This window comes from Orbicella franksi, chromosome 12 (assembly GCF_964199315.1).
Source record: "Orbicella franksi chromosome 12, jaOrbFran1.1, whole genome shotgun sequence".
In the NCBI taxonomy this organism is placed as follows: domain Eukaryota; kingdom Metazoa; phylum Cnidaria; class Anthozoa; order Scleractinia; family Merulinidae; genus Orbicella; species Orbicella franksi.
This window is the reverse complement of record NC_138156.1, coordinates 8,125,169-8,151,067: the sequence shown is the minus strand read 5'-3', so window position 1 is coordinate 8,151,067 and position 25,899 is coordinate 8,125,169. Positions and strand designations below refer to the sequence as shown.

Sequence of the window (25,899 nt, the reverse complement as noted above, 5' to 3'; positions counted from 1 at the left end):
AAAAGTCATATTGAATTATTTTCAACTGTTTTAGATGATAGCTGCAAAAGCCAAATGTAAAATTTGAAAAAGAAAACAGACTAAAACCCATTTAATACAGTTTCAATTGTTTATTTTAAATAAACAGGCTTGTTTACAGAAAAACATTCACTGATGAGTACTATCTATCTGCGTATTTTCCTCGGACTGGCACTATGGGCTGATAGTGTGTCCCAATGGATGAACACTATTGAGTCACATGATCAATTTAAACCCACAAGAATCGGAGAAAATTTAGTGGTGAACTATAACAAGCAATAGATAATCATTGCCTAACTCTGTACTATTTGTGTCAAACTGGTTTTAAGAGGTTGGCTTTCTAGAAGCAATCATTTAATTTATATTCAACAATTAGGTTATGAGCTTGAGATTTCTATCGTGTGATAGTTGACAAGGATGCAGCCTGAGTCAACTGTATAAATCAAGAGCAATATAGTCTAATTGTTTTAGTACATGTATAAATCCACTAGTCATTCAAAACTTTATCTAAATCCTCTTCACTGTTGAGACACCTTGAAAACACAAAGAAGCAGCCGTCATTTTGTTAACAAGCGCACACTGCTATGCTAAGTACTCATCCTGCTATGCTACTCACCATCTGCAACAGGATAGATAGTGAGTAGCGTAGCCAATCAGAGAACAGCATTTGAGATGGAATGCTAGTATATTTATACAATATAATAATAGCAAATAAATGATATAAATGAAGGGCACTGGTACTAGAAAGCCTCAACCAGTTTGATAAGCAATATTGATAACAGTTGTTTCTTTGTGATTGCAGACTGTCTTTGTTGGTATGGCAGTTGGCTGTCCAATCTGGGGCTGGCTCTCAGACAATTTAGGCCGCAAAAGTGTGAGTTGAAGTTTGTTGTGTGAGTTTGGGCCATGTCTTCATGTACCAGTGCACTAGGGAATAACCAAGGTTGTACTTTCCTTTTTAGGAGTCATTGGTTAGCTATTAATAGTGTATTGTTTGGTCTTTTGTATTTGGTTCTTGACTGTGTATTTTGCTTTTATTAGCTCATCAAGTTAAGTGCAACTCTTGTTTCTATAGCATGTCGCACCTAGAAATATATTTTATATATTATGATTATTATATTACACATATTATCCATTCTTCCAAGATTAAAAGCCTGCAGTCCACTGTGGGTCCTCCAGTAAAATAAAATTCACAAGTTTGCTAATTAATGCTTGACTCTGATTCACAGATGATTTTTATAAGTGCAAGTTGGCTGGCTTATTTTGGTTTCATTAGTTCGTTTTCACCTCATTATCTCTGGATTGTTGCCTTACGATGCTTGGTGGGCTTTGGAATTGGTGGTGTGCCAACTATGTAAGTGTCTCACAACTGGAATGTGACTTGTCTCCTCTTCTGGAATAGCTTTCTATGTTTAAATTTACATGTATATGTTTCAGTAAATACACAAACTATTTTAAAATACAGTGCAACTAGATTTTTATGAGCCCTGAAGATACATGTATTAATTACAGTGAAGCTGTTGCAGATCAATACAAACTGTTTTTATATACTTGAATTTCATCTCATCCGCTAGCTGTACTCAATCTTATAGCACTGGTTCAAACATCAAAATTTAATATTGATTGACACTCTTGTTTAATATTTTATTTTTACAAATTTATATTAATAAAAGGTTGACGCCCTTTTTTCCAACAAACTGTTACTGAATGATTGGTCAGACAGTTGTGCTTTTCTCCTGTAACTAATAAATGATTTTTTGAGGCTGTGCAGAAGCAGCGGAGCATTCTGAAACATGGGGAGCTCATCATTACCCAAAATGTGTTTTGCAGCCCAGTCAAAATGTTTTTGAGTAGCAGGCAAGATGGCTGGAATAGTAGGCAGCAGAGGCTGAAGGCCTTTGAACAAGGGGCAGAGACCCTTGCTCACAAACGGGGGCTGGGGGCATGGCCTCTCCGCAGAAAATTTTGATAATATTGGCTTCAAATGGTTGCATCTGGTGCATTTTAGGGGTAAACTTAGCCCCTATTTGATAGCTTTTAGATACCTCTACTGACCAGGGAGCTTTCTTTTCAAATCCCGGGTACTGTCCACTACTAGTGTCATTGGCAAGCAAAGATAATTTGGCAAGTTTTTGATATTTTCTACAAGCAAGAAAAAATATTTCTGCACTTGCTTTCAGAAAGCACGAATTCATACAAATTTTGTTGATAAAAATGTGATCGTTTGCAGCTGATTAACGGTGCTCATGGCATCAATGTAAGTTAGTGATCAAAGAAAGCAGATAAAAGTCTTTAGGAAGTCACATAATTATCCATAATAAACTATTAAATTAATTTATATTTTAATATTAATAATAGTTAATTCATATTTTCAGGTACACTCTACTGATTGAATTTCTACCCATCAATATGAGGTCGTACATCATTTTGTGTCTTGCTGTGAGTACATGTATTGCAATCCTACTTGGAACAATGTGTTGTTCTTCAAATGTTCAGTCTGTTTGTTATTAGTTGCGACCTAGTTTGTCGTGTACTATTCAAACCAATTCTCATGAAAGAGAATTGGTCAGCCTAACATGTTGCTCAAAATTTGAACTTTTCAATGGTATATTATTTCTCTTTTCAGTTTTTCTGGGCACTTGGATCAACATTTATGGTCGTTGTGTCACTTCTCATCATGCCGACACTTGGCTGGAGATGGTTGCTTGCATTTGCCACGCTTCCTGTTGTTATATTTATCATTTTATGCAAGGTAATCTTGAACACGTTTTGATAGTCAGCTAACTTTGTGCAAAGACGATTAGGTATCTGGATACAAAGTCCAGAAAAGGAGTGACAGTAACTCATGACCCTTTTATTCTTGCCTGACATAAGTCCAGAGAAACGTCATAAATGTACTAAGCACTGTTAGTAGTAAACACTCTTTTAAGCTCTCATTCTAATAAGACTTACAATTTTTGATAATTGCCTTTTCTGTTATCATGCTTTTCTCCCTTTCTCTAGGCATTAAGCAATGACACTTTATGACAAAGGAAAAATATGACAGATATTAAAAAAACATTGTAATTTTTACGAAACTGTGAATTATTGGCAAGTTTAAAAGTCTAGTACACAACATGTTTATGTCTTGTTGTTGTTTTTAACTATTTGTAGAGAAATCAAAGCATAAATAAGTAATGTGACAATCTCCCACATCAGTTACAGAAATGTATGAATGTTTGACTTTACATTCAGGCAGGGAATGAAATCAACTTTACAGATTACATGTATTGCAACATTTTGAATTGTTTCACAATCCATTTGCATTTATCATGCTGTCTTTCATGTTATTTAAGTGTAATGGTAGCCATTCTTGTTTCCAAATTGGTTCTTGTCATTTGTTAAATACTCACGTCCAAGAAAGTCTAACTATAGTACAATGTAGTCCTAAAATCAATTATGTACAAAAAGGTAGCATATTAAGTTGTATAAATAATTGAGAACACTCTTACATAATTAATAGTATTTCTGCTGCATCTGAAGTAAGAGGGAAAGTTCCTTGTAAATGTTGATTTCAAAAGAGAACTCAAAATTTTCCCATCAGAAGCCACTGTCGATAAAGTGAAGGAGCCTCCTTTAAAATATACTATTAGGCCTTTTTATTGAATGCACAACTAGACACTTTTAATCGCCCATTTAGAAGCTCCTGTCAATGAAGTGAAGAAGCCTCTTTTAAATATTCAACTGTACCTTTTTTATTCTCTTCATTAGTGGCTACCAGAATCTCCTCGGTACCTGCTTGCTGCTGGTGAAAAAGAGAAGGGCATGGAAGTGTTGCAACGCATGGCAAAGATTAATGGCTCTAAACTTCCTCCAGGAACTCTTAGAGTTGAGACAGAAGTAGGTTCTGTTAGAAATGTAAGGGTTCAGGATGCAGCTAGAAAATCAGTTTTCCAGCTTGCTCTTCAAGCAAGTTGTAACTAAGATGTGCTAGCCCAACACTCATTTTCACTAGCCCATGCACCCACATTTTTCCTCTAGCTGCATGGTTAATTACAGTAATTAAAATATTTTGATCTCCTACAGTACTTATATAATTTGAATTTTCTAAAACTTTACCCAAGAAAATTCACTTGCCCATGAGGCCAATCATGACGCCAACTTTGGTTGCCTGGTTTGACTGTCTGGAGGAATTTTTTCTTATACATGTAATAGTAGTAAATAAAAGAAGTTCAGTTCACAAAGTTTTGTCTGCTTGTGAAAGCCAATTGCCATCCTGTTGAAAACTTTGATTAAACCCCTGATCTGGTTGTTTTATCTAAAAGAAGTATTAATAATCTGTGAGAATATGGAGAAAATTATTATAAAGAATAACCTTCATTTTATGGCTTTTCATAAACAAAGTTTGAACTAATATACTCATTCTTAATTCCATTCTCTTTTCAGAGTGCACGACAAGGAAAAATCCAAGTTCTTTTCAATCAAGAGTATAGATTAACAACCCTTCTTCTATGGCTGATTTTGTGAGTTGACATTTTGATATACATTTACAATAACTAATCTACAATAATTGCTCCTAGTAATAATATAGGAGACACGGTGACTCTTTCTCCATCCACGTGTATAAATGATTATCCAACTGAACTAACTGCTGGGTGACCTTGTGATGGAGGAGCATCCCATTCTGGGGGAGTAGTTGCCCCCCTGGTGGCTTCATGCTATGGAAACTGGAGATATAAAGTGCCAACCTGTTGGTCCATTAGGCTTGGACAGACACCTTGTACCTAGTTACTCAAATCACATGAAAATAATTGTCAGTTTTGATGCAAAAGTAGTGATTACTTTTTCTTTTGATTCTTCTGAAATTATGTTTGAATATATGAAAGCTACTTTAACTTAGCACATCCAGCAAATCAACTCATTCAAAAAATGTCAGTGAAGAAAGAATAGTTTTTACAGTCCTTAAATTACAGGCTGTAAAATGTCCAGTGTTTATCTACAGTGGAGAAATCAGAGAATTTAAAAGTTGATTTTTAAATGTATTCATTAACATGTTTCGATGTGAATCTAGCCTATGAATGACCAGAGTTTCCTCACCCATAGTAATATGCAAGGGGAAGGGGAATTAAAAAGTATGGAGAAAGACGGAAGAAAGCAGGAGTTCTAGTAGGGAACTTCAGGTTGCTTTGTAACCTGGTTATCCTAATTTGGACCTGTGTTTTCTTAACAGTTTTTCTGTTGGAGTTTTGTACTATGGTGTTGTGTTGATGACAACTCAAGTTTTTCAGCAAATCCGTCCAGGAGAGAGTTTGTGCAGTGCAGGTACTTATCTTGTTTAGTTAGAGAAAACATCATTTTTTATTGGGTGGGAGTGGGTGGGTGGGGGGGGGGGGGCACATTTTAAGCTAGATATTGTCAATTTTGCTTGCCCATCATAGTGATCAGAGCTGGATTGTTCAAAAGCCGGTTAACGCTAACCCAGGATTAAAAGGTAACTAAAGTATTAAATTTTCTTGTATAAAAATGTTTGGCACTTCCTAAGTGTTGCGTAGTTTTAGATTATTCAACTCAAAAGTGAAGAACAAGCAATATAAACAGAAAACCTCACCAGAGATTTACAAAACTGAAATCAAAATTCTTGCTAATCCTGGTTAGCTTAATCAGGCTTTGAACGACCTGGTCCAGAACGATTAATCGCTAGTGACAATCACCATGACAGTGGCAGGCACACTTCCCTATTTTTGCAATCACTGTAACAAGCATATTAAATTGTCCAACTTGGGTAAATTGCTTGAGACACTTCCTCTAAGGGGATGCCTCTAGAACTCTAAGGTAGACTCTTCTACTAAGCAGATGCTTATTTAAGTTGTTTTTTTATACTAAGGTTCGATCAATCATAAGACTACTACAGCCCAGTATGGTGCCTTTTAGTGCAGTAATAAATATGTTGTCTTGTTAGGGCCGATTTACACGATATGACTTTGTCGCATGCGACAAGTTTACGACAGGCCTACAACATGAATTGTTTCGTGTAAATCAAACCTACAACTTGCTTACGACTGTTGTGTATGTCAAAAAAATTGCCATAGGATTTTAAAACATGTTTTAAAATGCTGTGACAATCGTAGCCGAAATTTATAGAGAATGACATATTTTGTGACAAAGGAGAAGTTTTCTTGCGTCAAAATGGTGGACGAAGTTGTTGTTGACTGATTAACATGAAGTCGTTTCTCAAAAAGTACTGAATGGATTAAAGTGAAAAACATCTCATTAGAAAGTTTTTTCAAAGTGTAGGACAGCTGAAATATTTGTTTACCGTTTGTTAGAGCTTTTGCTCCATAGATCTCAGTGCAAACTTTTGCATATTTAATTTTGTAAGTGAAAATGTCGTGCGCGTGTAAATGTTCCTAAGTCATATTGTAGGCCTGTCGTAAGCTTGTCACATGTGTCAAAGTCATACCGTGTTAATCGGCCCTTAAAGTGTCCAGAACAGGACTTAACCTACCTAAGGTAGTAGTTCTCTGCAATCTACAGTCAAACACCTATTAAGTGACCACCCTAAGGGAGTGGGAGGTGGTCAGATGGCCAATTACTTAGGCTTCATAAAATCTGAATATATTTTTTTTGATATTTGGGTTAATTGCTTAGTGAACATGGGATCACGTTAAGACAATCATGTTCAACATGTATTTGAATGTTTTTATTGGCCGTCAAATTCTATTTGGACCACCACTTACTGTGTACCTGTCATCATCCTTTCCAAAAGATTGCCAAACTATATGTTTGTTAGATTTTGGTGGCTGCTTAAGGACAATAGAGAAAACATTGGGATGTGCCAATAAAAGGTGGCCGGTTAACAACAATTTTGGGACTTCGATAACTGGCCGCTTTATAAGGGGTGGCCACTTAATAGAGGTTTGACTGTAGTAGCTGTGCTGTTGTTTGTTGATGAATTCATTCCAGTGTTTTACTTGTTGTTAGAGAGTCTATCCACGTCTGTTACTGAATGTGGCTGCAAACTCTTAACTGTGAATGACTATATCAGTCTTTTGTGGACAACAGCTGCTGAGTTTCCTGGTGAGTTTCAAATCTCAAGCTCCAGATTTAATATCAACTCTTCTTAACTTATTTCTTTACATTTACAAAAGTGTTTGTTAGGTTTGTGTTTGATCAGTGTTGCTTAGTTGTTGATTCACTTTATTCTCATTACTTACAAGCCTGCTTGATGTGATATATCAAGCACAAAAGACAGTGTTTGACCACATTTCCAAACCCCAAGAAGAGAGTTGAGAATACGACATGTGGCAGAGTATTTTTCATCAATTTTGAGGTGTCTGAAAATGTGGTCAAACATGGTCTTGAGTATTTGATTTATCTTCTCAATCGAAACTAAAACTAAGGAGAAAACAGAGAAATAAAATTGTAAAAATCTATGCTAATTAAGACCAGATAATTCAAATGCCATCATGGTCATGATTTCCTTTGTATAAACTTGATGAATTATTATGGAGTTTGAGAAAGTGCATTAAGATATATACACAAGTATTTAATTTATCTCATGTGCAGTGATGTCTATGTATGTCATGTACTCGAGGGCCAAATGTTTTGCCATCCAGTTTTACCTAGCCTACTCCAGGCAGTCAGTTAGCAGTTGGTTAGCAACAAGAAAAGGGGTGAGAAAAATTGGAGCAGGGTGTAGTCAGCTGCTCTCCTGTAACACTTTTCTCTCTCCTTTCTTTACTCTGCTTTTCAACTAACCAAATGCTTGGAACAGGCAAGGCTTTACATTCTTCAGTCAATAAGTATTTTACCACAGCATATTTACCAAGTTTGATGTTGATGGACGGATAGGAAAATGTTTCAGTGAATGTTCTGCATTGGTCTTGCTAAGTGAATAGATTATTATTGTTGATGCATGTGGGACTGGAAGGCTTTTTCAAGACTGGCTTTACATCAGCCATTAATTTCATAACCTGTCTGCCACACTGAAGTGCAACATACATGCAAAAAAAAAAAAAACTGAAAAATATGAAGAATGCCTCTTGCGAACTAGAACCTCGTTGACAGTCTGCCTTTAAAGCTTTTGTGACTTTGATGTGCCATTTCAAGTTGTTTCCAATTCGCAGAAGGCTTGACCAAAATTTTGAGGTTATGAATGCCTCTTACTCACTGTAAGGGGGGTAATATACCAGTGTAAGATTCACCATGTACCAGTAACTAGTTTCATAAGCCACCACCTTTACATGTAACTTTACAGAGTGAGAGAGGGTTTCTCTGTGCTTTAAAAACACTCTCAAAAATGAGTTCTCCAGTCACCTGATCTCTGTAAACAGACACCTTCATTTTCTATTTGTCAATTCTATTTTTTGCTCAGGAATATTGTTCACAATGCTTTTTATGGAGAGACTTGGTAGGAAACGAACTCTAGCTGGAGAGTTTTTCCTAGTTGCTGCAAGTCTGGCATTGATGTATATTTGCACTGGAAGGTAAAAGATATTGGAATTGTTACATCACATTCTCTCACAATATGTAAGATAGCCTACAGGCATAAAGGGATTTCTGCTTATTGTTTTATTTTTTTTATGTCGCTGAAAAACTTTTTTTCAGTGAAGAAACAGGATCTGTCTGAATTCACAGGTCATTTGTATGTTAATTTTAAGTCTGTCTCCATGTTTTGGAGGAATCAAATGGCTTTTGGTGGTTGCTGTCACTTGCCTGAGGGCATCTAGAAGTAGTGCTTACTACTTCTAACTAACTAAGCGAATAAGGCTTGACATTTTGGGTGGTCGCTTACGGGAGGGTCAACTGTATTTTATATATTTTTGTACTCCAGGGTGGAGAGAAACTCTATATGAGTAAGTTATCTTGCTCAAGAACACAAAACAATGACCCCGGTCAGGGCTTAAACAATCTACATTTGATAAGCACGCATTCATTAAAAACATTTCCCAATATTCAGTATTGAGCTCACAACAGGCAGCGTCATTTTTTGTGAATTTATATAGCAATGAAGTAACTATTAATTTCAAACTTAAGTTGTTTTTTAAACTTCTTTTCAACAGGACTCTTTTATTACTGTTTATATTCATGGTGCGTGGCCTTTCATTAGGTGTATTCCAGGGTTTCTTTGTGTATGCCCCAGAGGTGAGTGCATCACAGTTAGACCTTCATTTTATAGTAGACCGTAATGATTCGATTTAGGGCTCGGGACCCTAATTCACTTTTGGTGGCACAAGGGAGGGAACTTATTGGAGAGGGGGCGCCCATTAGGGACTTGATGCTTATTTCTTTTTTGAAAGGTTATGTAAACTCATGCGATACTTTCGAACCAAGCCTATTTTGCACCGTAGGACAACCGCAGAAATCAAATGGGCTCTGGTACTTTGTCTTCCCTTGGTCCCCCCCCCCCCCCCCCTATTTGATTCTTGAGCCTGGTTATCGCTGTTTTTTCGAGGTGAAGTGTTCATTTTCAGAACACGGTTTATTTAACTAATCAACCCTGAGGGTTTTGTTATCATCTTGAGTCTTGACGTACGTATAAGAAATTGTCGCCTCTTTCACGCTGATTCTGTTCTGTATCTGTTTGAACTGCAGGTTTACCCCACGATCGTTCGATCAATAGGCTTTGGTTGTTGCAATACCTGGACCCGTATTGGAGCAATGGTAACACCTTACGTGGCTCAGGTAAGCCTAGTTCTCGTGACACACATTATAGTCTCCCGGGGGGGGGGGGGAGGGGGACTCCCGTATAAAAAGGAGGGGGGGTGTTCGTCAGACCTTGTAGAGGTTAAAAAAGGCGGATTTCGTACCTCTCAGGGTGTTCAGCCTCAAAAGGTCCACAGCGGGAGTTTTTACAGTAACTTTGAGCCAAAGAAATATGAGTACTTCTTAGGGGTGGCAAAAATTTCCAGCCACGCCCACAAAACTGGGTCTTGGTACCTCTTAGGGGTTCTTTTCAAAATTTCCGACGCGCACCCCCCGTCCTTTTTTTATGGGAGTTCCCCCCCGGGGGATAGTCTACGTTATGTGTTGTTTCGTATTTGCATTTGCTAAGCTGAATATTACGATATAAAGTAATGATGTTTATGTCAAGCTTGTTAGAACACAATGTAAGGGCGAATAAAGGAGTTTTCAGCGGGGGTGGCATTTAGCAGCAACGCGCCCACTAAAACCATCTGAATTGAAAACTAAAGTTCGACACACACTCACGGATTTAGGGGGGAGACTAGACACCCAGTGCACCCCTCCTTTTAAATCTGCCCCTGCAGTGATACCCTTCCGAGTAGCTTTGGTCACAGGCTGACTTCACTGATAATTTTTTTCTTTTTCAAGAATGACTGTTACTAATTTCCGCGGCTAAGCAAGCGCTTGTAAGACTCCCAGTGATGACTTTATTTTAGGTTTCAACTGCCATTGGACAAACCTAGTAAAGATCAACAGGAAAATACTTTCTGTCCTCTTACTTAGAGCAGTCCTCTTATCACCGTCATGAAAACAAAAGCTAAGTAAACACGTTTGGCCAATCACAGAGACGCAAATAATGCAATGAACCAATCAGAGCTGGAATGAAAACTTGCAACCCGCGCTAAGGGCGGGAAAACGGACGCAAACCAAGTAACGTTCTCCTGATTGGTCGAAACAAAATCACCTCTGCTCTTATTGGTTAGAATTCGTTTCGCATATTTTTCAACCCAGTTGCAGAGCTCTGCAGCTGAGCTCGGCGAAGACAAACACAGTTAGCTTTGACAAAGAAACGAGAAAAGCTCTTTGAATAGTGGTAATCTGATGATATTTTGCGCTTTTTATCGTTGCAGGTATTGCTCAGAGTCTCATGGAACTTGTCTCTTGGTGTTTATATATCTTTAAGTCTGATAGCTTTAGTTGCCACGCTCTTACTTCCTTATGAGACTAAGGGACGCGCCATGCAGGTAAGTCATACAGCTGACAAGTCGTTATACGTAGTTTCTTTCTAGTCTCGGTCTCGTTTGTAATCCGTTTTAATTTTCTCCAATCCCTGCCATCTTTGTTTCTTGTCGGTTTTTATTAGCACTTTAGTGCTTTTCTTTCTTAGAAAGCTGTTATTTCGAAGCTTTCTACGATCTGAGGAACATTTTTGCAAAGGAAAAACTGATTTGATGTTTCGTGATATGTTTCGAGAACTGCTTCGACACGTAGTTGCATTGTGTTAAGAAAAAATTATTTTGCTTGTTTCTTGCATTGTTTGACCACTCCTAACGAAGGTTGTTGATAAGGTTTTTAATGTTTGTTTTTAAACCTCTTGTAGGAAATGTGAAGAAAAAGAACAAAGAATTGCAATTTATTTAAACGTCTTTACTTTAAAAAGTTATTTAATTTGTAGTAATATAAATCTTATGAAAGAGTATGTCGTAGCAAGGCACTTAAATATTAGTTATTAAATTCTCGAGACGTTCGACAGGGATTAACAATATTTCGGGTGCTGTTGAAAAAATGATCTAAGCTATTTTTTTTAGCGAAGCGAGCGGGGGGAAAATGAACCACAGCGTTTTGCACAAACCAACAAAAGACTGAATGAAAAGAAGAAGTAACGATTAAATATGACGAATTCAGGATGGAAGGAAGGAATTTGAATGTATAACTGTTTTATCCGATTGAAACTTTTTAATCATGGATGTCAACACATAAATTCTCCTTACCAGTCCTGTTTATTTGTAGGATGTATAACACTATCCACCGTATAGCGTATTTTTGGTTTGTTATCACTATTCCACTAGATAGGAACCTCGTTTCCAGGGCTTTTCCCTTACCAATTTCTTACGGAAAAGCCCTGGGAACAAGGTCGGCAAGATAGTGATTTATCTGGCGAGTAGTGTTATCCACGCCTTGAACAAACGGGTCCAGGTCCCCACATATTTCTCAAGAGATACTAACTGGGACAATTTAACGATTCATACATTATACCATGTTTCAGTTGGTGCTGAATTGTTTAAGACGGGTTTTTAAAGTCAGAGTGGACTGTAAACTCTGCATTTCTAGAGGTTGTATTTTCAGAGGATTTTTACATGGAATTCTGCTTCTCAATATATTTGTAGCGATTTATATATGCCTACTATAGAAATGGTGTTACTATATTTGGTAAGGAAAGTTTTGTTAATAAAGGAACACAAGCTGATTATTCTCGTTTATGTTGTTTTTTACAACTAGTTGATTTGGCTCTCTCCTCCGCAAAGGCTCAAAGGGTTTTTTTCAGGTGGGGAGAATCTGCTGAACCATTTGAGTGCCGGCGCAACCTGTGCGGAGGATAGAGTTGATTTGGAACATTGTGATTTCCAATAAAATGAAATCCTCGACATCTTTGCGCAATCAGCTACTTGGTAAGTTTTGTTTTGAGACGAAAACTGAACTTTTCCACCGACCTGCGCCACTTTAAACAAATAAATTTATTACCGTGAATTTGTATCTCTTCTCTTTCTTTGGAGAGCCATTGTGGATTACGGCCGGGGAATATCCGAGAGAGCTCACGGTGGGGTAGTACAGTAGGCCAGGAAACGCATATGGGAACTCACGGCGAAAAGTGGAAACCCATATAGACTGGTACGACAATGTGCAGGAGTGGGTGTCGGCGTCGGGTTTTGTGTTAGCCAAATTTGAGTGTTATTCATTTTGCACAAAGTGTCGCCCCAGATTTAAGGCAACGGTTAGATTCAAGGTATAGAATGAAAGACGGAAAGAATAAGGAACGCACAAAACCGCGGCGGAAACACCGGAGAAAGCACGCGAAATATGCGACGGAAAGCGAGGATTCCGCGGATAACATATGGCGGAACCTACGGAGAGCGCACGCAATCCGTAAATAAAGAAATAAAGGGAAAGAACTATTGAAACGTTGAAAGAGGAACAAAATGGAACGCAGGAGGATATACCTTGAGAAACGAACAAACTACTTAAGGGAATACATAGTGGATACTTTCAAGTGGGGTAGGGTTTAAAATTTGGGTTACACCAAGAGACTGATCTAGAGACTATGATCTACTCTTAGATCAAAGGGTGCGTTCCTTTGGGATGATCAGGATCAGTAATCCAAGATCACTGGGATCATGGTGCAGCAAAGGAACTGATGAATCCATGACCAGAGTGACTTTGATGCACCATGATCCGAGTGATCTTGGATCACTGATCCTGATCCAGATCACCCCCAGAGGAACGCACCCAGTCTCTTGGCTAGATTCAGGCCGATTCAGGATAAAGAAAGAATGAGAGAACATAAAGAGAACGCACTGAAAACGTACGGGGACCAACGAGGATTGTGCGAGGCATTCCAATTGTAAGGGGGAAGAAACGGAAAGCACGACACAAGGGAACGCACGGAGAAGGCATTGGGACTCCTCGCAGGTTATAGAAGGGAATTGCAACTGGCAGAACTAACGGGAAAGTGATGTACGGTTTCCTCATTGATAACACAAGTAATTGCTATTGAATTCGAGAATTCACCGCAAAAACACCTCTAAAACGTTTTGTTTTTTTAGGCTAACTACAAGTGGTTGACCCCTCAATAGCGCCACGGAACTGCTCAAGGAAAAATACCCACAATACCTATCGATCGCTTAACTGTCGCACGTGCTAGAGTGTACATGAAGGTGAAGGGTATTTGACTATGATTTTTAACTTTTTGGTAAGTAAATGAGTTTTCTTATCCCATTTCATGAAGACTGTTTTAACATAGCAAAGTCATATTATATTCTAGTCGCTTTTTCTCATTTCTAGTAATCTACATATGACAGAAAAAGAATGGAGTGTAGAAATATGAGAGGCCGCCATCTTCTTACATGAGGTAGGTTGTCTCACCGATTTTATTCAAGCAAATTTTGTTTTAGTTATGGCATATTTTACCAGCAGCTTCTGTTTATATTTCCTCTATCTCTCCTTAACGCTGGGCAAAGCTTCTAAGTTTGTTGGAAAAGCTAACGGGAAGGTCATTTGAATTTTGCAAATGGCGGCAAATTCAAAACCCAGTTTCATGTTTTGAGAAATCTTGAATAGGCATACCTTAAAATTATTGGATGAGGTGTTTGTGATATCCGGAATAATCAAGGTCGAGGTAAGTGTTATTAGCAGAAGCCAAAGACTGAGGCTGATAACACTAACCGAGACCTTGATTATTTTGGATATCACAAAAACCGACTCTCATAATTGCTTTATTATACATTGTGTTAAATAAAATAACGACAAATGCATTATCACACTGAACACAGTTTATTTTCGACAAGCCATGTTTTTACGTGAACTTGACATTGCTCTTGGAAGTCGCATGCATTGCACATGCAACCTACGGATTATTCACTAATCTGCTAGCAGATTAGTGAATAATCTGTAGGTTGCGCTCTTTCCCAGATTTAACTGTAGGCTTTTACCCAATGAGAAGACAGATGGTGACTACAATGTATAATAATAATAATTGCGTTTCTGGGTGCTGTCAATCTTAATTACGCCCACAACCAGAACCTTGAAAAAAGAAACGAACATTATGGATCATTTGGTCGACAAAAAATCTTCACTTGTCGGCTAGTGTGCTGTGAGACAAGTCTGCGACAAGATCGGGGCTTGTCGGGCGATATCCGACAGTGCTAGATATCAAAACGTCTTGGCAGGCCTTGTTGGCTAGTGTATAATGGACCAAGACAATTTCTCAAAGGGCTCGCACATGCCTCAACCAAATAGGAAAGGTAATGAGAGTCGTGTCAATGGAATAGGCATCATCTTGATTTTGAATGACTTGGCCCCAAGCCTCAGCATGGTTAGTTGCAACAAAAAATTGGCTAGTGTGTGGCAAGCTGATGGCCTGACAAATTTTAACCCCATTTTTACCCCAACAAAAAATCTGCAGTTCTATGGCCAAAAATCAGCCAGTTTGCGGCAGCCTTAACATGTTGAAATAAATTTCTGTTTCCTGAGAGAGCCGCTAATGTGATTGATACGGCGAAGCATGACAGGGGTGGATACAGGATTTTTTAAGAGGGGGAGACTGGTATCTTGGGGTTGCAGAATCAATGAGACATGCCTGCCCAAAGGTTGTAGAAAAAATGTTCCAATTATTTGAGAATGATCATTTGCATGTGCCCATGAATGCATTACTTTTAAAAATAAAACATCAATTGCCCAGAGAAAGCCACTTCATCTAAAATGGGTAATGGCACACTGGGATTTTCTACAAAAACACCAGGATTACCAGATGCAAGTCAGACAAAAGAATTTGCGTTAGAAAAAAAATGTTGCTGTACTAAAACATGAATATGTCTTTTCTTTCCACAGATGTCTTCACTGATGTGCTCATCCTCCTAACTTGGTGCAAGGTACTTTTCTCCCATGGAAACAATCCACTGACAATTGAAAGGTAGGTTGAATTTTTCTAAAATAGATTTTTCATGCATGCAGAAATTTGTTAAACAGAATGAATTTTTAGAACATGGTTTTAACAACATGAGAGGACAAATGCAGAATCAACAATGGGACCTATGCTGTTGTATGTCACTTTGAAATAAATAACAAAGCTTGATGAAGAAGCAATTTCCTAGGTGGTAGATTTTTAAGCATGTCATCTTTTTCCCTTCGAACTATACAATATTTTCATTCTCAGGATTTAAAAGGACAATTATAAATTTCTCAAATATTTATGTGGATAGGGCTCACTAATATACCGGTATTGGTAGTGTATGGGCTGTGCAAATCTTGCAAAAAGCAGACTTTCCATGCACTTTCAAGAATTGAAAATGTGCTGTGATTGGTGTATGGGAATAGCCCATTCATTTCAGCAGATCATCGTTGAGGAAGAGTGCATGATGAACCAAAAGGAATGTGTGACAGCATGGGAGGCTACATTGAGACACCCTGAGCCACTGTATGTCCAGGGGTTAAAATGTATATAAAGAAGTATGCCCTCTGTGTATATTTACCTTACCCAAACTATATTCACATCAGTATCTTTCTTCTTCAGAAAATGTCAAACATAGAATGGAAAACAGCTTTGTTTGGGAGAGAAGGCTGGACAGTTCCAGAAGGTTAGTTTACATGTATTTGAAACATTCTAAGCTTTAGGCCCGAGTGGGAGACCCAACCTTACTCACCAAGTGTTATATGACCATGTCTCCTTTCATGGGTGCTTGACAAGCCTTGCATAACACTGACCAGTGAATGTAATATTTTGGGACACAACGAAAGTGCTTTTATTCACCTAGTGTTTTCTTGTGATGGGCATTAATATCATTATGATACTTTTATAAATTGGAGTGTAGCAAGTTTTGTTCCTGAGAAGAAGACAATATTTTTTTACCTGCATTATATTGCATTGATACGTGTACACGTACATGTACTTGTATAAATATAGCACATCACTGCACTTGCTTGGTGGTTTGTTTTGATGGTTTGTCTTCCGATGTACACATAGTTGAGATCAAATTTCAGAAAGAATATGTTACATTAAACATGAAGTTTTTTGTTATAGATGACAATAAGAATTTTTGAATCTTTATGACTCTTCCAAAAATAAGTTAAAATATTTTCTTAAGTAAATTACAAAGAAAATACCCACGTACTATGACTAACTGCTTGATATATTATTGGCCAAAATAACATGACTTGACCATACTGACTGAGTCAAGATCAATTTTCAAATTACAGCCAAGTCGTGGTGAATTTCAGGGTCATCATGAACATTTGAATTAGACAGCTAGAATCCTCTCAGCCAGAAATTTACTTTACTGAGCACCATAACCAGTCATAGTCATGAAATTTTGACATTTTTAGTTGATAAAATTTTCTATTGTTTAGTATGTTAATTTTCTGTCTTGAAAAATCGCAATAGTAACTGGCATGCCTGCGACTAGCAGACAGCAATTTTACCAGTGGTTTGACCTTATGGAGAAATTGTAAGTTGTGTCAGAAATTCATCCCAGTTTCTCTTCTCACCACCAATTCACTCTTAAAATAGACTTTGGATTAGAGTACTAAGTTAATTGTAATGATTTTTTTTTTAAGTTTTTTTGTGACTGTCACAGCAGTAAGTGTTGTTCAGTGGAGATAAGTCACTCAAATTCAGAGGTTTTTCCTGTTGGTATATTATTTTTGCCCATGTTTGGATTGAATATTACTCAGACTCTGCAAAAGTTTTTCATTTGGTGCTACATGTAAGTCATTTGCAATATTATAAAAAAAATATAACAAAAATATTTTGACTTAAAGAATATTATTATAACATGGCACAGTTCCCATCTAATTCTTATTAAGCCATCATGGTAAAAATCTCTATGCACGGCTGTGTGTAAATAACATGACATGTGCAGTTTCATTTTAGCAGCAAGATTTCCGGCAAATTTAGCTGCGAGTTCCTTTCGTGAAAGTGTTGGCAATATGAACATCACTCTGAACAATCCAAACCCTACTTAAAGCCTTTGACTTTTGCCAAGCTAAAACGATTACTAAAACTTGAGTATTTTGACTTTTGCCTATATTTTCGTTGAGTATTTTTAACTTTGTTTGCCTAGGTAAGCAAATTTTTCATTGACAATGTTATAAACCAGATGAAGTGCTTTTGTTCAACTGTATCTCAACTGATTGTGGCATGTTTTTAACCAGCCAATAGGATCCTTTGTTTTCCTTCACCATGCAACATGAGAACTTAGTAGTCAATCACAAATAAACCATGTTTTAGCACCCAAGTTGTGGTCACTGTGTTCTAAAAGAATTGGTTCATGTCTTCAGCTGTGCATATATTGAGTTATGGATGCATGCAGGAAGTTTGGAGAGCAGTCAAGAAGCTAGAGTTGCTTACAGCTGTGCCTCTAGCAACTCTTGTGCTTCTCTAGTGCTTTCCAAACTTCCTGTGTACATTCATAACTTGATATAGGCACATTAAGCATGAACCAATTCTTTAATTAAATTAAAACTTTTTAAGTCAAAACAAATTTTGTCGTATTAGGCAATTTCTGTGTAAGAACATTTGCTTCTGGATAAATCCATGTTTTTCTCTAACCTGTACAAATTGAGTTACATGGGGTAAATAGTGTTTAGGGAGGTGACCTTTTTGACATCAAACAAGCAAGGTACAATTACTTCTGCCTAGGTCCCTCTGAATCAAAGACTGCCTTTCCTCTAGTCATCATACTATGCTAGTTCAATTGATGTTGTCTTTCCTTTCGTCAAATTCAAATTCACACAAACTGTAATACTGAAGTGTCCACAATGATTCTTTCCAAATTGGAACACCTACAAACCTTGTCAGATTTGAGTTTAAGCATATCTAAAAAATAGTGTGATTACCATGGCTTGGGCACATTACTCTCATGTATTCTAAGCACTTTCAACCCAACATTGCCTTTGATAAAGCTACAAATCACGTTTGGACGTGACGTGCTAATTGTTTCTGTGCATCCTTACTGAACACGCAAATTCACACACCACATCATACATGAGAGTGCACACTAAGTAATAAAATGAACAATGATAGGGCAGATGGCCATTGCCATAGCTTCACCTGGATTTAATGATCTTCAACGTTCAGTCAGTGACCCCTATTTTTGTTTTGATGAATCATTTTCTCTACTGATTTGCTGCATTTAGCAAGAAAAGGAAGAAATTCTATTGACTAGAAGTTTGAATTTTTTGCATAATGCACTATCAAATTCCGTTCTGTTTAGCTCTTCATTTATCTGTGCGACAGTTTCAAATGCCTCTCAAAGGGTTAAGTTTTGAGAAAACATTGGTAACATTTGGAATTATTTACGCAACAGACCTACTTCTACAAAATATGACTAAGATTGTTTGCCTCCGTTGACTCACCTTCGATATTTTTAGCTATAAACCCCTGTACACCATGCTGAATTACATGTGCTAATGTTTCAAAATCAGGGAAGTTTTCCACACGCTCTATCTCTGAAACGAAGTCAGTGGCCCCCAAATTTTTTTGCTTTTCTGACACAAGTAACTGCAGTAAAAAATTAAAATCTATAGACTGGAAAATGTTTGCATGAATGTCCTAAAGGGACAAAAGTAGACTACCTTGATCATTATTTGATCATTATTATATGGCTTTGGCTTGTGGCCGATATAACGCGCGCTCTGATTGGTTAATTGTCACTGAATTGTAGGGCATTATTCTCCCGTAATGCCCACGGGCCGATTACGGATTATGCAAATTAGGAAGAGCCCGGTTCTGAAAATTCAAGCGCATTGAAGCGATGAAAGCCGATTAAAATCAGTACGAGAATATCAGTAGCTAAAAGTTTAGAGATATTTCTTTAATAAAATTTATATAGATGACTTACCAGTCGGTAACCTTGGCGGGCACTAGTGAAAAACAATCAAAGTTTGCCTAGTCTTAAGTAAAGCTAAAATCGCTAAGTAAAAAACACCATCGGCAGATCTGCCATGCATCCTGAGCAGAACACCACAAAGAAACTTATAAGTTATCATCTTAGTCACAGCAATTACCGAAGTATTGAACTCCGTCAAAGTTCTCGTCAAATAGATTCCCTCGCTTTGACACAAGCAAGTGTAAATCAGCTTCCAGGATAATCAGATGTAAACAATCGGGCGGTTTCTGTCGGTAGCAGTGTTTCTGATAACTGCAGACGTTCACAAGGCTTGAAATGTTCATCCATAAATCCCAGAATGAAGAAGACGAAGATATGTTGTCGAAAGCGAATGCGAAGATCGAGTTAAGCTTATTTTGAGCAGTGCATTCTGAAGCATTAGTATTTTCTTTCACCGAAAGACGGTTGGTTTGGACAATTTTGAAGCACTTGCTGTCTTTTCTATATGCGTTGACGTTTCGCCCCAAAAGTCGGAAAAACTTCCCCATCAACTTGTGGTACCACGATACTAAAATACGTTTTTGAGGCTGTGACAGTGACTTTTCCGTAAAGAAATGAGTGTTTTTAACGGAATACGTAATACAGTGGTGAAATTCACTGACTGTGTAGTTTTGCCCTAGGTTTGAGACGATGAATGAATCGGTAAACGCGCGCATCGCCGGATGTAAATTGACGACTTCCGCTCGAATGATTTTTCTCTTTATTGATGAGCTATATAATAAACAACTTAATAACCTCGACCGTTGGGTCGTTACGGGAAAATCTCAAACCTCGGCCTACCGTATTGACCTCGCTATCGCTCGGTCAATGCGGCAAGGCCTCAGTTTGAGATTTTCCCGTAACGACCTCACTCTCGGTTATTAAGTAGTTATTATTTGACATCACAAAGACAGGTAATGATTAACAAATAAAGAAGCCTCGACTGTGCTCTGTTCTGTTGTAAAGCACGCAGGAAGCGGTAGAGCACGAAAGAAGTGTAGGGGAAAACACGAGACGTAGTCGAGTGTTTTTCCCTACTTCTTGAGTGCTCTACCGCTTCCTAAGTGCTTTACAACAGAACAGAGCACAGTCGAGGCTTCTTTATTTGTTTTATGATAAAGAATCCGATAATTTCCCCACGCATTTGGCTGAATTTTCAATTTTGGCGTCAGCCGTGAACTGTTCTCTGATAAAGCACGCTAAAATAAGCCAATCACAATCCTTGTTAGAATTGTTCAAGTAGTTTGATTGGCTAACGAAGCGACAGCTGTCAATCACAAACTGGACTTCAGCTAAGCTTTCAGTTTCGAGTAGTTTGAGCGGCTTTCGAGAGAACCCTAAGAAGAACGATGCCTTCGAAGTTCGCTTTTAAGTTAAGTTTTAAATACGGATCTGAAGGCAGGTGAAGGTTTATAGTCCAGAGGAATCCGGCCGTATTGTGGCCCATGAAAACGTGCACTTTTTCAGTGGAAATTACGAAACGCGGAACTCAAAGCTTGCGGATGACAATGCAAATGCCGAGTTGAATTTGAACGGAGCTACAGTTATTTACGGCTTGTAGCCGCATGCAGCAAGATTGCCTGAACTAGCGTAAAAGTTAGAAAGACTAAGCGGCTCCCACCGGTTCTACTCCAAACACAGAGGAGAATATCAGAGCAAGCTTTACACTGACCACTCGTCGGTTCACTTCGCTGAGATGACCGGAGAACGAGCGTTACTACACTACATGTAAGTGTTGTTTGAGCAATTGAGCAGTTTTACAAAAATAAAGCTTCTCATCGTGAACAGAGACAGTTCAGTTGTTGTTTTCTGTCGTTTTACTTCTTAAGTATAATTTCTGCCTTCGTAACAAATATAATGTCTTTTATCGAAGCACTGTTTAGGTTGAGAATTTGTTTATTTCGCTACGTGTTTTGTCGGCGGGAATCTAGCAAAACTTGTTATTTTAGGACAGTTTTAACACTACTGTTGCTAACAATGGTCTCTGTGAGCCATATTTACTACAGACAAATAGCTCGTTTCCATTGCGTTTGTCTGAATCACAGGGGACGTTTCATTTGGGTCAAATTTGTCAAAATTCCGAAGCAAAAATTTGAAAGCCAACTTACCGTTATCAACCCGTGCTCTGTTCTCTGATAAAGCACGCTCTTTCAGCCAATCAGAGCGCGCGTTATATGGAAACTTTATTATAATTTGCAATAAGATACACATGCATGTATAGGGGAATCTTTCTTTACAATATTTGTCTCATAAGCGTGAGTGATTCAGTCTCTGATCAAGCTACAAAATATCAGTTCAAAGTATTGAAATGGCATAGCGTGATTAACTGTCTCAAGGAATTTGAGTGCGATGTATTGAATAGTCTTGTTGTGCAACGTGGGTTTGAAAGCTCAAGATTTTACATAGAATGTATGAGGTCATTAGCTCTTTGGAGTTGCAGTTATTGGAAGCCAATTTCTTCTTGAATATTAATCACAAGAAGAGAAACAATTCACCAAACACTTAGTTTCATAAGTTCTGTAAATGCTTCACATGTAAAGTCAGTTGGTATCTGGCATGATGCCTTCTCTACCTATAGTTGTATCTTAATGAGGAAAAAGATAAACAATGATTTCAGCAATGATATCATTGTTGCAAAATTTGCAAACTAGTAGTAGACAAGAAATAACACTGAGATAAAAACACACAGTTTTAAGTTTGCAAATCATGATTCGGATGACCAACATCCATCTTCAGTTGCAAATACAAATGAACTGCCAGTCGGTGTGACATAAAAGCGAACTTTCGTAAAATATATGAGTACTAAATAACAACATGAATATGAAGCACTAGAAAATACAATGGTTAGAAAACAATGTGTATTGTAACACGGAAAATTAAAATGAAAGTGTTAAATTAGCATGATTGACTTGCTTGTTTTTCCCACCCAATGTTTAAGGCCTCCTTGATTTTCAGTTGAAAAGGCGTGAAAGGCAAACAAGTCAATCATGTTAATTTAACACTTTCATTTTAATTTTCCGTGTTACAATACACATGTCGAAAATATAGTCAATTGCTTCTAATTTTAAGGGTTTTCAGTATTGTGTAACCATTGAATTCATAACAAGTTAACCCTGTTAACTGTCAGGAGTGATCAAAATCTAATTTCTCATCATGATAAATACCAATGTATCATCAAGCAGGCAGGTGATGAGAATACAGAAAATTATCAGCAGTGTGATATTTTCTTGATGTACCACCAAATTCTCATAACTGACATTAAAAGATTTGTATGGCTGTCATTAAGAAAAATTAAGAAGAAATCCACCAGAAGTTCGAGTAACAAGTGGACAAAAACTTTGTACAGAGATTATGTACATCGTATTGCAAAATTCTGTGCGACTGTTTTAAATATCTTCTAAAAACAATCATTTCTAACAACACCAAATGTCGAAAACAAATTTTGAAGTAATAGATCAAACACAAAAGACTGTGTTTGACTACATTTCCAAATACCAAGAAGAGAGTTGAAAATACGACGTGTAGCAGAGTATTTTTGACGAACTTCAAGATGGTTGGAAATGTGGTCAAACACTGTCTTGAGTGTTTGATACATCTTCTCAATCGAAACTTAAAATTGTAAAAATCTATGCTAATTAAGATCATGTATCCAAGCACCGTCGCGATCATGATTTCCTTTGTTTAAACTTGATGAATTATTAATGAGTTTGAGAAGTTCATATGAAAGACTTGAAAATACTGGTGAAACGAGAGTGATAGAATTTATGATAAAATTTATATATGTTGGCACAATTTCTCTGAACTTTAAACTTTATTTTCTCGAGTTCCTATGGGAAATTGTTTTCAGTGTTATTTGAAGCAACTATTTATATCTTTAGCTTTAAGTAAATGTAAAAAGTACTGTAAAATAGCTAGTAAAATTATTCTGGTACAAGGTTTTTGTCCACTAAAAACTTCACCGGATAATAACTTTCTTTCATCTTTTGCTTCAATAGACAAATTGTGGTTCTTCATGGAGGCCATATTTGTTTTTGAAGCTTTCGTGTTGTACTGCTTTCTTGCTACTATCTCAATGTTTTTGTTTGCTTTTTGCCCTTTTTTTTCGCCTTTTTTTTCTTTTTGCTTTTTCTTTCATGCTCTTCAAAAAGGAAATAAGTGAAAAAAGCAAAGTTCTTAGGACACAGAAATTTGAAATTTAACCAATTTGGCAGAAAACAAAGTATGATAAGTTTCTCTACCCAGAACGAAGTGACATTTAGGTACAAGCATGGCAAAGAATTGACTAAGAACTTCCAGTTTTTCTATGTACGTGTGAAAATTTATTTTTACACCAAAAATCCCAAAGTACAAACATGATGCATAGATTGACCTCGTTTTGTGTTTGAAGTTATACAAAAAAAAACCCAGTCTTTTTTTTGTTCATTTACACAAGGACGATTCTTTTAGTTAACCTTTTGTTTGGTTGTCATGCTTTGTTTACTTCTGACTGTCACGCTGCGTCACTTTGGTCGTCACATAACGCTGTCCCGCGACCGCAGCTTTTTACGCTCATTAATGATTCATTAAGTTTAAATAAAGGAAACCATAACCTAGACGGTGTTTGGATATCTGACCTTAATTTGCATAGATTTTTACGAATTTAGTTCTCTGTTTTATCTTGTCTGAGTTTTAGTTTCGATTGAGAAGAAATATCAAACGCTCTAGACAGTGTTTCGTCCAAAATGCTCCGCTATACGCGTCATATTTATTCGTGTGTGATATATTATAATAAGTCCTCAAACTCATTAATACCTCATCAAGTCCTCAAACTCATTAATACCTCATCAAGTTAAGACAAAGAAAATCACAGGTTTGGATATCCGGTCTTAATTAGCATAGATTTTGACTATTTTACTTCTCTGTTTACTCCTTAGTTTTTGTTTCGATGGAGAAGATATATCAAACACTCGAGACAGTGGTTCATTGGCCATTCAAACGCCTCAAATTTCGTAAAAAATATTCCGCTGCGCGTCGTATTTTCAACTCTCTTCTCGGTGTTTGGATATCCCGATGAAACACTATCTCTCGTGTTTGATATATTACTTGATATGCATTTGTCGAGATTTCATTTGTTGATTATCGTTTTGCTTTATTTTCATGCAGGTTGCTGGATGGCTATGATGCGTTACATGAATGAGCTGCGAGTCAGGATTAACTGGCAAGAAGGACAATCATCCAAGGTTTAGCGTAGAGGTAGAATAGAGAACTTAACGAGACTTTGCGAGACCTCACGACAAGATCATTTGAGAAGAATCGAAGCTTAGCATTTTCTGTTCAAGAGTCAAACAGTTTCAAAAGTCAACCACTGACTTTATTACCATTTTTGAATTGTCTCGGAAGCGAAAAATTTTTGAACAATTTATCACCAGTATTTAAACGTAGACAGTAGGACTGATCCTCACGGTAGTGGGAAAGAAGTGCAAAGGGTTAAAGCAAGAAGTTGTACTGGTATAAAATAGAAGCTATACTTTTGTAACAAGGGCTTGCTAAGTTTCTACAAACTTTAGTAAGTGTTTGTTGCAAATTTATGTTTTTTACTTTGTGCCAGCCCGACCTTTTGCTTTCATCTTTTTCGTCTCAATTTTACTGGCGTACGGATCATCCTTGTCGTGTTAGGACGGAGGCATTTTGAATTGTCAGGGAGCTCAAATTTTACGAGACATTTATTTTTGAATTACTTATTCAAGTACAATTTTCAATTGTCTGTGAAATCAAAACTTGCTTAGAAATTTATAGTAAGAGTAAAGAACAAATTTTCTTAACCAGTGTTATGTCATTTTTTTCGTAAAAGTTGTTTCCTTGTTAACATCGGTTTGACCGTGTTTAATTTTCCCGCCAAAAGACTTAGAAAAAATACGGGCGCTTAAAATACGCATGCGCCGTTTTTTTATATATTTTTCTCTATACTTGCTGTAAGTAACATCTGTTCAAAAATTTTTATTTTTCCCGCCAAAAAACTTAGAAAAAATACGGGCGCTCAAAATACGCATGCGCCAATTTTTTAAAAAAAAATTCGAAGTAATTTATTAAGTCAGTGTTAACTACTCTTAATTATATTGTCAATAAAATTTAATTCACTTGTTTGTCGTCTACTCTCTCTTTGTTGCAATCAAGATAAAGTCAATAATAAACTACAAGTTGGAAAGTGTTTTCCAATGTCTTTATTATCTCTTAATATAAATTCAAGGAATAACAAGTGTTTTGTCTTGCAATTACTTTTATTCATCTTTAATTAGTTGATTGACATTCGATTTAATCAATTAAAAAGGTGTCAAGAAAAAATGTTCCCTTTATATACTAAGACTTTTGGCGGGAAAATTTGAAAAAATTTGCACAGCGTTTCCCCTGACAACTTTTTGGACAGAAAATTCAAAATGGCTTCCCTTGAAATTTTTTCCGCCAAAAGATACAAACATCACCTCGTGCAATAAAATTGAAAGTAAAACGCCAATTTCGTTTCTTACTCTTAAAAAAAAATCCGAAAAAGATATTTTAACGATGTTGCTTGACTAAATCAAATTTCGAAACGAACAAATCTCTC

At 37.1% G+C, this 25,899-nt stretch overlaps 1 protein-coding gene across 7 annotated transcripts in view; it reads left to right on the top strand.

Moving 5' to 3' along the window:
* The window catches only part of LOC145464532 (synaptic vesicle 2-related protein-like), a 31,386-nt gene extending 5,947 nt beyond the window's left edge, over positions 1-25,439 (top strand). The window contains exons 4-21 of one of the 7 annotated variants that reach the window (XM_081448453.1): positions 821-892; positions 1,248-1,372; positions 2,394-2,457; positions 2,645-2,770; positions 3,769-3,897; positions 4,444-4,520; positions 5,228-5,319; positions 6,979-7,074; positions 8,372-8,483; positions 9,060-9,141; positions 9,592-9,681; positions 10,812-10,925; positions 11,282-12,350; positions 13,503-13,648; positions 13,741-13,807; positions 15,286-15,367; positions 15,968-16,031; positions 24,462-25,439. In XM_081448453.1, the coding sequence (XP_081304579.1) occupies positions 821-892; positions 1,248-1,372; positions 2,394-2,457; positions 2,645-2,770; positions 3,769-3,897; positions 4,444-4,520; positions 5,228-5,319; positions 6,979-7,074; positions 8,372-8,483; positions 9,060-9,141; positions 9,592-9,681; positions 10,812-10,925; positions 11,282-11,290 (1,188 nt within the window). In that variant the 3' untranslated portion in view covers positions 11,291-12,350; positions 13,503-13,648; positions 13,741-13,807; ... (1 more) ...; positions 15,968-16,031; positions 24,462-25,439. The other 6 variants (XM_081448450.1, XM_081448451.1, XM_081448449.1 and 3 more) reach the window with 6 other exon arrangements.
* Positions 25,440-25,899: the final 460 nt, after the last annotated feature.